This window comes from Macadamia integrifolia, chromosome 11, assembly GCF_013358625.1.
Source record: "Macadamia integrifolia cultivar HAES 741 chromosome 11, SCU_Mint_v3, whole genome shotgun sequence".
NCBI classification, from domain to species: domain Eukaryota; kingdom Viridiplantae; phylum Streptophyta; class Magnoliopsida; order Proteales; family Proteaceae; genus Macadamia; species Macadamia integrifolia.
Window position 1 is genome coordinate 11514769 of NC_056567.1, and position 11485 is coordinate 11526253.

Genomic DNA, 11485 nt, shown 5'->3' on the forward strand with positions numbered 1-11485 from the left:
AAAAAAAAAAAATGCTGAAACCCAACCCCAACCTTGTGCCTCTTCGAGCACAACCCCCATTGACCCATTCTACCCTTGTGACCCTCGATCGGGACCCTCTCTTCTTTCTAGGGTTTCGATAGTAGCCAAAAAAAAGAAAAGAAAAACAAACGAGTGCCTCTGTTCAGAATAGAGAAGTTGAACCATCCCCACAAAACCCCAATCTTCCTCTCGAAGATCCACAAACAAACTCCCACCGCCACTTTTCTGTTCCATCTCCTTCCATTGGACCTCTTCTTTGAGGGTTCCGGCAGCAACCGGCAAAAGAAAAAGAAGAGAAGAAGAGAAGAAAGAGCGAGAGAAAACATTGAACAAAAAAAAAAAAAAAAGGAGAGGAATCATACCTAGTTGTCGACCCTTTCTTGTGACGTTGTCTGCTCCCTGGAATTCCTCCCATTCCTCTCGTTGGCTCTCCTCTGTTGCAGCGGTGCTGGCCAACCCTTGCTTGCTTTGACAGAGAAGAAGAACCACACTAGGTTTCTTCACTCCTGTTTTGTCGGTGCACAAACAAATTCGACCCCTACAATTCCTTTTGTCTTTTCCTTTAATTAGTTTTTGTTTGTTTTCCATACTACCCCTTTCCATTCTCTTTTATTTATTTTTATCCTATTTTCTTACTTGATTCCAAATATACCCCTGCCTTGTCAATCCTTTATTTCTTTGTGTTTTCAAGCTGAGATTTCATATTTACATTGCTACCACAATCATTGGAATTTCACTTTAATAACAATTCTGCCACCCTTTATGCTACGTAATGGAGGTTGATTGATATGCTTTAGTTCTTTTGATTAGAGATGATCTCTGTCCTTGCGCGCCAAACTTTGTAATCCTATACTGTTCGCAAGCTTGCTAGTAGTATTGACATCTTCTATGATAAGTTGTCAAGCATGGTAGAATCTTCAGACGGTGGAGCAGATGTGGGAAATCATGTTGACCAACCAGTAGTGACAATAGAAACCGAGAAGATTGTGGAGCAAGTGATGATGGTAACTAGTGCAGTGAAAGTTATTCACCACCAGGAGTTTGCTCTTCCCTTTGATTTTCTGGACTTGAATGCTCCTCCAAAACTTCATATCTTGGATTTTTTTCATGTTATGGACAAGAAGCATTTCACCCCCACTCGTGAGTAGTTATTGTTGCCCTTTGACAAAATTCGTGGACGAGTTTTTCTCAACACCGGGGGAACTGATGCAGATACGCACCCGTGGAGCGATCCATACGCATCTGGGTTTCCGGATAGAGATGAACCAGATCCATATTGGTTTTGGGTCTAATAGGATTTTAGGAATTTACCTTAGGAAGATTGTCTTGGATTTTATTTTGTCACTTTATTTTGGCAAGTTGAGGCACCTAGGATTTAGAGAGTTGGTTTTGACTTTGTTTTCTTTTATAAATTGATTCCTCGTTTAGGATAGCTTCTATGTGAATTGAGTTTCTATTTTTATGTCTTTTATTTTTTCTTTAAATTGGTCGTAACTAATAGACAAACCAGAATTAAAGAATGATCTAAGAATTGGTTTGAGTGTGTGCCTGTGTGGCTTGGCAGCCTTTGGTTGTGTGCTTCCTTCCACTCCCTTCTTTGTGCAATTTCTCACTCTCTCCTGCAACCCTGAGACCCATCTTAGGGATTTCTTCCCTACTACCGGCTCTCCATCATTTGCTACCTTCTCAAGATTGACATCCACAAAGCCTTCGATTGTATCAAGTGGGACTTCATCTCAAGAGTTCTGCTCCAAATGTTCTTTTCCTCCATTTTTGTCCCTTGGATTCATTCTTGCATTTCTTCTCCCCAATTCTCTGTCCTTGTCAACGGCAGCCCAGCTGGTTACTTCCCTTCCTCTGTTGGCACTTGCCAAGTTTGCCTCCTTTCCCCCTTTCTTTTCACCCTATCGATGGAAGTCCTCTCAAGGCTCATCTAATCCTCCATTGACCAACACCTTATCTCTCCCATTCCTAAGTGTAAGCCCCCAAACCTTACCCATCTTGCTTTTGCAAACGACCTCATGATTTTCTCCAAGGCTGATCCCCTCTCTATTTCCTCCATTATGTCTTCCTTCAACATCTATGAGAACCTCTTTAGCCTCCGCATCAATCTTCTTAGTACTGCATCTTTCTCTCAAGAGTCCCTGAGACTTCCAGAAACCGTCTCCTCCAACTCACTGGATTCTCCCCTGATACTTTCCCTGTGAAGTATTTTGGCCTCCCCCTCATCCTTGCTAGGCTTTCTGCCCACCATTACACCCATATGCTTGATCTTATAAGAAAAAATGTTCCAAAATTGGAAAGGTAAACTCCTCTTCTATGTGGGCCGTCTGGAACTTGCCAGATGTATCCTCGAATCTGTATCTCTATTGGACTGGCATCCTTGTCCTCCCTAAGTCGATCATCAGAGCCGTTGAATCTCGCCTTTGCTCCTTCCTTTGGAAAGGATCTGACACTTCTAGATTACTTCACCTCATAAAATGGGACTCAGACTGTAAACCCAGTTGGAATTCTCAAACTTTTTTGGAAGATTGCTTTAAAAAAAAAAAAAAAAAACATTTGGGTTTCCTACCTTCTTTGGAATGACACTCTCTGGTCCATCTCTCCTTCCTCTGACTTGTCCTAGGTTTGACGCAATATTCTTTCCTTCAGATTTCAAGTCATTGGGAATGGCTACTCGACCTCTCTTTGGTTTGATCCTTGCATTCCTCAGGTATTCTCCTCTCCATTCTTACCCCCAGGTTCTATTTCTTTGGGCTGAATATCTTCTAAGGTTTCCTCTATTATCTCTAGCGGCTCCTGGTGTCCCCCCCTTCATCCTCCCCCCTTCTCTCCTTGACATCTAGTCCTCTCTCCCTCCCCTTCATCCTAGCCATTGCGGAATAAATGACGACCACTTGGCTCCCCTCTCCTTCAGGCTCTTTCTCCTCTGCCTTTGCTTGGAATTACATCCGATCTCCAAGCCCCCTTGCCCCCCGGCGCAACATTATCTAGTTCAAAGGTCATATTTCTCGCCACAATTTCGTTGCCTGGCGTGCCATCTCTGATTGCCTTCCTATGCAGTCCTTCCTTATCTACTGTCACATTCAGGTTCATCCTTCTTCTGTCTTTGTTGGAATGGAATCGAAGACATCAACCCCCTTTTCTTTGCATGTCCCTTCTCTTCCTCTGTTTGGAAGAGGGTGCTCCGCAATTTCTGGCCTTCCACAAGAGCTGTTCTTCCTTTTAGTAGGGAGTGGATCTGGATAGATATGACATTTGAGGGTTCTACCATCCATGTGCTGGAAAACTTGCTTTTTGTGCTATTATTTCCCCATATGTGCGTAATCTTTGTAGATGGACGTTCAACTCCCAATCTTATGGTATGATTTGGAAAGCCATCTACTTTGATGTTAGCTCCAAACTCGCCTCCCTCAGGACCATCCTGTTAGAAACTACCCAAGGAACATGCTCATTGTTGTTTCCTGGGGCTTTTCCTCTTTATTGCTTCTTGATCCCCCCGGATGATGTATCCCCTTTTGTTATGCTTTCTAGTCCCCCCCCTCTCTTTTTCTGATGTTTCCCCGCTCCTTTTAGGTTCTTTCCTCTTGGGTTTGTTGCTCTAGGCTCCCCTCTCTTTTCCCTTTGTATTCTTCTTCTTTACAGTAATGAAAAAAAAAAAAAAAAGACACTGTCATGTAGTTTGTCATTTAGAAATTCGTTTTCTTTTTTCCTGGTGGATCTTTTACCGATTTAATTTTGGCATGTGGAATTGTGTTCTTGGTTAGCATGCATTAAATGCCATGCCTCAACTTTTGAGAGTTTTTTTGGCTTTTTGTAGATTTTCTCAAGTTCATGAATTTATGAAGCCAAATGATGAGCAAGCTTTGAACTTGATGAACTCATGCGCAATGGCTGTGTTGGAAGAATATCCAGATATAATATACTCTTATGGGTTCAGTGATGAGTACAGGTACTGTAGTTATTTATTTAGGTTTGTTACATCATGTTAATCTCAATTTGCCTAACTTCTGGAACTATTCAAGTATCATTTGCTGTTTTTCTTTGATGATTAGAACTAATTATATTTCTGGTAATTTTACAACTTCCAGCTTCATTTTGAAGAAGACTTCAAATTTCTACCAGAGGCGTGCAAGGTTCGTCCTCTGATATCCTACTAATTTTAGCTCCTACGATTCCGTGGCTTCTTTTCTCACTAAGTCACAATGGAAGATAGGAAAAAGGCTGATGCAGACCAATCAACTGAAAGTAATGATTGACATGATGATGAGAGATTTTAACTAGAATATAAGAACCAACAAATGTTAGAGATTTTTGTCATCAAAATTGGCAAGAATATAAGTTTTAGGATCTAAAAAATATGTGGTTAGTCTTATTGTTGAATTTTTCCGCAAGGAGATTTGGATGTTCCAATAGATTGGAGTAGTACTGGCTTAATCCTTTTAACCACTCACTTCTTTACACTGTTTATTCTTCCTCTTTTTATTTATTTAATTTTTAAATCTTGTAATTTTAGGAAAGGTGAATGGTGCAACCAAAATTTTATGGATTTCAAAAAGGACATACACAATAGGATCCAGCCTTACTGCAAGCCCTTATACAATCCCACTTTTGTCCTCTTCCAAAGAAAAAAGTACAAAAGGGGAGATGGGATATGAAAATCTGGTTATGAAGTTCCTGTTTGTCTATAAAGAAGAGATTTTATTATATTTTGAAATATTTATATTCCACTTAAAAAGTTTTCCATATCTGTATTTATGTTGGGCAGATCTTCATGTTGCCAAAATGCTTTAGTACCCTCAAAAGAATTCCGCTGGCATCTTACTTTTTATAAATCATGATTCTTCTACTGTAGCTGGCTGGCTTATTTCTTTTATCAAAGGACCTTAAATGCTGCACAATTTTGTTAGTGAGGGTTGTGCCCATACACGGGTTACACAGTTATGAACATGTTCGATCATCAGTTTTATTGAGGATTAACTATTTAAGAAAGAAGTGTCCAAGGTATTATACCTTTATTAATTCTCTGAATTTCATTTTATATATTCCTATAAATGCTCCTCCTTGTGGGTGTGTGGGTGGGGAGGGTTCTTTATTGATCTAAAGAAGCACTGTAGTCTGTAGTAGATAATTTGTAGTTCTTCAGCAATTGGAGGGCAATCTATTTCTGACAAGACCAATATGATGACAACATTTGAAAATCATCTAGTAGATCTGACCTCTTCCAGTTGTGGGCCCCTGTGGGTGTTGTTTGAGATTTAAAATGTAACCGCAAGCATACGGATCAGTGTAGCTACGGGTCGAACACAGGGAGAGCAGCCACATTATTTTTTTATTTCTTTTAATAATGCGAAAGTGAACCGATTAATGGTTGTGATCTAATTCTAATTATCGTCCTAAACATATGTATCTAAAATAACGTCCTAACCATTCGTCATCTAAGAATTTAAAGACGCAAGCCACGCAATTAAAATTAAATAAATAAATAACTGAAAATAAACAACCCACGCAATTAAAAAATAAATAAATAAATAAAGGAAAAAAATGCTGAAATAAAAATAAAGTAAAAGAAAGGGGATAAAGCTAGAGAGAGACTCACAAGTAGGTTTCTCTACTTAGCCCGAGGGATGTATCATATATGAGCTTCCCTACTTGACCAGAGAGTCACTCTTACAAGGGTTACTCTACTTGGCTTTAGGGAAAGGGAGACAATTAAAATAAAAACAATAAATTGATGGTTCTATGGCTACGAGGGGTAAAACCAACACATACACTAGCCATGAACCTTGGGGGAAAGGGATAGCAATAATATAACGACTGAAAATAAAAATCCTAAATTAAGAAAGAAAGGGTAGTCAGAAGAGGGAATGAGAGGGGGGAGAGAAGGCTACTGAAGGAGCCTACTTACTTGAATCAATGCTTGAACTTGAAAAAAAAAATTGCTCCACGGCTCGTGATCTTGTCACCTAGAGCTAAGCCTAGAACTATAACTTAAAAAATTACAACTCAATTGCATAAATCATAAACATAAAAGGGTTGAATCAAAATAAAAGAGTGCTTGCATTAATTGAAATAAAAAAAAACTATTACAAAAGTGATTGAAGAAAAGATAAAGAAGAACTAAAACTAAAGAGAGAGCAAGATAAAGAGAGAGCAATTAAAAAAAAACTACAAGAAGAATAAATTGTCTCCCCTCCTCTTACATGAGTTGTATTTATAGGGAATGGAGAGGTAGGGTAACAAATTTCTCTTTCCTAAAAGGGAGAAACCCACAATTGATTGTGAGATCTTTTGAGACCAAAAGTGCTAAGTTGGAGGAGAGAGAAGAGATAAATAAATTTTGAGAAATTTCCAATAATTTGTTTGCTTATTTTCTTTCCTTTTTTTTCTAATTTATTTCTCTTCTTTTTCTCCCTCCAACGAATGATTTTCTTCTTGCCTTATGTGATTTGGACAATCTTTTGGTGGGTGATGATGTGGAGGAGAGAGAAGATTTGGATAATCTTTATTTCTCCCCTTTTTCTCTCTTTCCTTTTTTTTTCTTCACTTCTCCACGATTTTATTTGCTTCTAATTTGATGTGGAAATCCCCTCCATGCCCTTAGTGCTTTAAGTGAGTGAAAAGCAGAAAATCTTCAACAAAATTCTCTAAAAAAAACAACCATGAGATTCGAACTTGAGACCTCTTGGTGAGCAAGGGAATTTTGCACACCATAGCTCACCAACTACACTAGGTAGTTGTTGTTACAAAAAAAAAATCTTTAATCACTTAAGGATGTGGTCCATCGATCCTTGTTGGCAATCGAAATATTCCTTGTACCTCTGGGACAATTGCAAACGGGCTGGTTCTGCATCTCGGTTCAGTTCTGATCCATTATTCTTTTTCTGGCCCGAAAAGAATAATCATTTGTATGGGTGACCAAACGAATGTGTACTTTTAATTGAACACGTCCATCTTGCTAAAAATTTTGTCCTCTTCGTAACCATGAAAAGAAATAGGATCTCTTTATGTGTAAAATTGAAGATACAATGCCCAATAATCCTTAAGGCCTTGAAAATATAAAACCTGCAAAAAGAGAGTAAAACCCAAGGTAGCTCCATTCTAAATATGTAAAATGTATGTTTTACTACCCTAGATTTCATACATAAATGTGCTCATCACTTACCCAGTCAACCAGAGCCTAACCCTAGGCATTATTAGCCTGTTAGTTCACAAACATCAACTAATGCACCACTGAATATGGTACAAGGTCAAACCCAATAAGGGCCCTCTAACAATGTAATGTTGTTTATGCCCTTAGGAGTGGTAGAGAGTACCAACAGAGCATTCCTAAATCTTCCTCATCTATTACTCATATTAACTCTCCTTCAGTTGATGACACAAGTGTGCCTCTTGTTTCAGGTTCGTCTGATGAACCTAAAGATTTTTTTGAAACTAAATATGATTTGGTTGAGGAAACCAAAAATGATTCTTCTGAACAGGGGCAAATCCCTAACAGTCCTTATGTTTATCCTGTCCCATTTCCTAATTGCTTGGTAAACAAAAGGAAGACTGCGTCCATGGATAAAATTTTAGACGTCTTCAAAAAGGTAGAAGTGAACATCCCCCTTTTGGATGTCATATCCCAAATCCCTGCCTATGCAAAGGTACTGAAAGATTTGTGTACTCACAAACGTATCACTAGTGTGCCCAAAAAGGCATTCTTGGCAGGTGACATTAATTCCATAATTACTCAGCCTATAGCAGCCAAATATAAGGATCCAGGGAGCCCTACCATATCTTATAGGCAACACCTACATTGAGCATACCTTACTTGACCTTGGCGCAAGTGTGAATCTTTTACCTTACCATGTGTATAAGCAACTTGGACTGGGAGAATTGAAAGCCACTGGAACTACTCTTCAGTTGGCAGATAGGTCTGTTAAAATTCCTAAAGGGATGGTTGAGGATGTTTTACTAAAGGTGGGGGAATTTATTTTTCCTATTGATTTCATTGTGTTAGATACCAAGCCCTTCTCAACCAAGGACGAGATCCCAATAATTCTATGAAGGCCATTCTTGGCTACCAGTAATGCATTAATCAACTGTCGGTATGGTTTTCTAAGATTATCTTTTAGTAACCAAACTGTTGAGTTTAACATGTTTAGGATAGGCAAGCAACCACATATGGAAGAAGAGATTAATATGATTGTGGATTTTCTGGATTGTTCTAATGATTTAATTATCAACTTTGATATTAATTTTGATTTAGAATTCCAAGAGTGTATGGATGAGTTGGATGATGATAGTGAAAATTTCTTTTTTGAAGTCTTGAGTCTTCACACACCTGTCGAGCCCTTAGGACCCTTTTCCAATTCTATTCCCAAACCTTCCATAGTTGAGCCCCCTAAGCTAGATCTTAAAGAGTTGCCATATAATTTGAGCTATGCTTTCTTAGGGCCTGACCAGACTCTTCCTATAATAATTTCTTCAATTTAACTTCTAACCAGGAAGAGGAGTTACATAAAGTGTTAAAAGATAATAAGGAAGCCCTAGGTTGGACCATAGCTGATATCAAGGGTATAAGCCCTTTTATTGCACAATATTATATACATCTTATGGAGGATTCCAAACCATCCACGGAACCCCAAAGAAGAGCTAACCTAGGGATGATGAAAGTTATTAAGAAAGAGATCCTAAAGTGCTTGGATCATAGAATAATTTATCCTATTTCTGACAACCAATGGGTAAGCCCAGTTCACGTAGTGCCTAAGAAGTCTGGTGTGACTGTAGTTCCCAATGCCAATAATGAACTAATTCTAAACCGTATCCAATTTGGGTGGAGAGTGTGCATAGACTATAGGAAACTTAATGTGGCAACCTGAAAGGACCACTTCCCATTGCCATTCATTGACCAGATGTTAGAGAGGTTAGTTGGACATGAATACTATTGTTTTCTTGTTGGATATTCCGACTATAACCAAATCCCAATTTCTTTAGAGGACCAACATAAGACCACTTTTACATGCCCATATGGAACATTTGCTTACAGGCATATGCCTTTTGGGCTTTGTAATGCCTCTGCTACGTTCCAACGATTCATGATGAACATATTTTTGGACATGGTCGAAAAATTCTTAGAAGTATTTATGGATGACTTTTCAATTCATGGGAATTCCTATTCTGAATGTCTTCATCATCTTTCTCTAGTTTTGAAAAGGTGCATATCTAAGAATTTGATTTTGAATTGGGAGAAAAGCCATTTCATAGTTAAATCTGGTATTGTTTTAGGCCATGTAATATCTAAGGAGGGAATTAAGGTAGATAGAGCCAAAGTAGATTTAATTGATAATTTACCACCTCCTCAATCTATTAAGGATGTCTGATATTTTCTAGGGCATGCGGGCTTCTACAGAAGGTTTATTAAGAACTTTAGTCAATTAGCCCGACCTCTCACTTCATTACTTGCCAAAGATCAAACTTTTGAGTTTTCTAAAGAGTGCCTAGAATCCTTCAAACAACTTAAGAAGGAGTTGACCAATGCACCCATTATTCAACCACCTGTTTGGACTGAACCTTTTGAACTGATGTGTGATGCTTCAGATCTTTACCATAGGAGCGGTTTTGGGTCAACGAATTAATAAGTTGCCCACTGTCATTTATTATGCTAATAGACCTTAAATGATGCACAACTCAATTATACAACCACTGAAAAAGAATTTTTAGCGGTTGTGTTTGCATTAGAAAAGTTTCGGTCTTACTTAGTTGGTTCACATGTGGTGGTGTATACTGATCATTCTGCTCTCAGATACTTAGTTCAGAAGAAGGATGCCAAAGGCCGTCTCATTAGGTGGGTTTTACTTTTGCAAGAGTTTGATTTAGAAATTAGGGATAAAAAATGAGTTGAAAACTTAGTTGCAGACCATTTATCCCGGCTTCCCAATTCCTTGCCTGTCGATTCTCCAGTCAACGAGAACTTTCCAGATGAACAATTATTTGCAGTGTCCAATGAATCATGGTTTGCTGACATTGTCAACTTCTTAGTTTCAGGTGTGACTCTGGATCAGTGGTCCACCCAAGATAAGTATAGATTTCATTCCCAAGTTAAGCACTTTTTCTGGGATGATCCTTATTTGTTCAAGATATGTCCAGATCAGATTATCCGATGATGTGTTTCTGATCATGAGCAACATTCTGTTATCTCTTTTTGTCTTGATCATGCATGTGGTGGACACTTTGGACCTAAGAAAACTACTGCAAAGGTTCTCCAATGCGGATTTTATTGGCCCACTCTTTTTAGAGATGCTTTTGATTTTTGCAAGGCTTGTCCTGCCTGCCAGGCTTTTGGCCATATCAATAAGAGGGACATGATGCCCCTCAACCCTATTTTGGTAGTTGAGATCTTTGATGTTTGGGGCATCGATTTTATAGGACCATTTCCTAATTCCTTTGTGAATTTGTACATACTTTTGGCTGTTGATTATGTTTCTAAATGGATAGAGGCCATACCTTATAAAACTAATAATCACAAAGTGGTGGTCCAGTTTCTCAAAGAGAACATTTTTTCCCGCTTTGGTGCACCACGTGCAATAATTAGTGATAGGGGTACTCATTTTTGTAATCGACCTTTTGAGGCCCTAATGAAAAAGTATAGGATCACCCATAAATTATCTACCCTTTATCACCCCCAAACTAGTGGACAAGTGGAGGTGTCTAATAGGTAGATCAAACAAATCTTGGAGAAAACTATTAATCCCAACCGTAAGGATTGGTCCCTTAGGCTCATTGATGTCTTGTGGGCCCATCGGACTGCATTCAAGATCGATCTTGGTCAGTCTCCCTACCGTTTGGTGTATGGGAAAGCTTGCCACTTACCAGTTGAGTTAGAGCATAAGGCCTTTTGGGCCATCAAGAAGCTCAACTTTGATTTGCCTGATGTGGGAATTCATCGTAGGCTCCAACTATTTGAGTTGGAGGAACTTCAGAATAAAGCCTATGAAAGTTCTAGGATTTACAAGGAAAATACCAAAGCTTTCCATGATAAACACATTCTGCATAAATCTTTTACAATTGGAGATAAGGTCTTATTGTATAACTCTCGATTGCATCTTTTTCCTGGTAAGCTTAGATCCCGATGTGATGGCCTATTTATTGTCCATATGTATATCTCCATGGGGCTGTGGAGATTTTGAATCCAGGAACAAGGGTAATTTCGAAGGTTAATGGTCAGCGTTTAAAGCCATTTCTCAAGTTTCCTAATACTGGCAGTGAAGAGGTCATGGATCTCCATGAACCTCTTTACACTGATGACTAACTTTTAATCAGATATGACCCCCTTGCATTGTCTTCATTTTTAATTCTATCCATGCATTGAGGACATTGCATGACTTAAGTGTAGGGGAGGGAAACCAGTTTCTGCTTTTTTTTTCACTTTGTTTTATTTGTTTTTCTTTTTGTTTTTTTTTTTTTTTTTTTTTTTTTTTTT

The 11485-nt window shown here is 38.6% G+C and overlaps 1 protein-coding gene across 9 annotated transcripts in view; it reads left to right on the forward strand.

The window, feature by feature from the left end:
• The window catches only part of LOC122094065 (tRNA(His) guanylyltransferase 1-like), a 128869-nt gene that overhangs the window by 8569 nt on the left and 108815 nt on the right, over window positions 1-11485 (forward strand). For all 9 annotated transcript variants that reach the window (XM_042664702.1, XM_042664708.1, XM_042664704.1 and 6 more), the window contains 2 exons: window positions 3842-3973; window positions 4113-4157. In XM_042664702.1, coding sequence (XP_042520636.1) covers window positions 3842-3973; window positions 4113-4157 — 177 coding nt within the window. The remainder of the gene's footprint in view (window positions 1-3841; window positions 3974-4112; window positions 4158-11485) is intronic.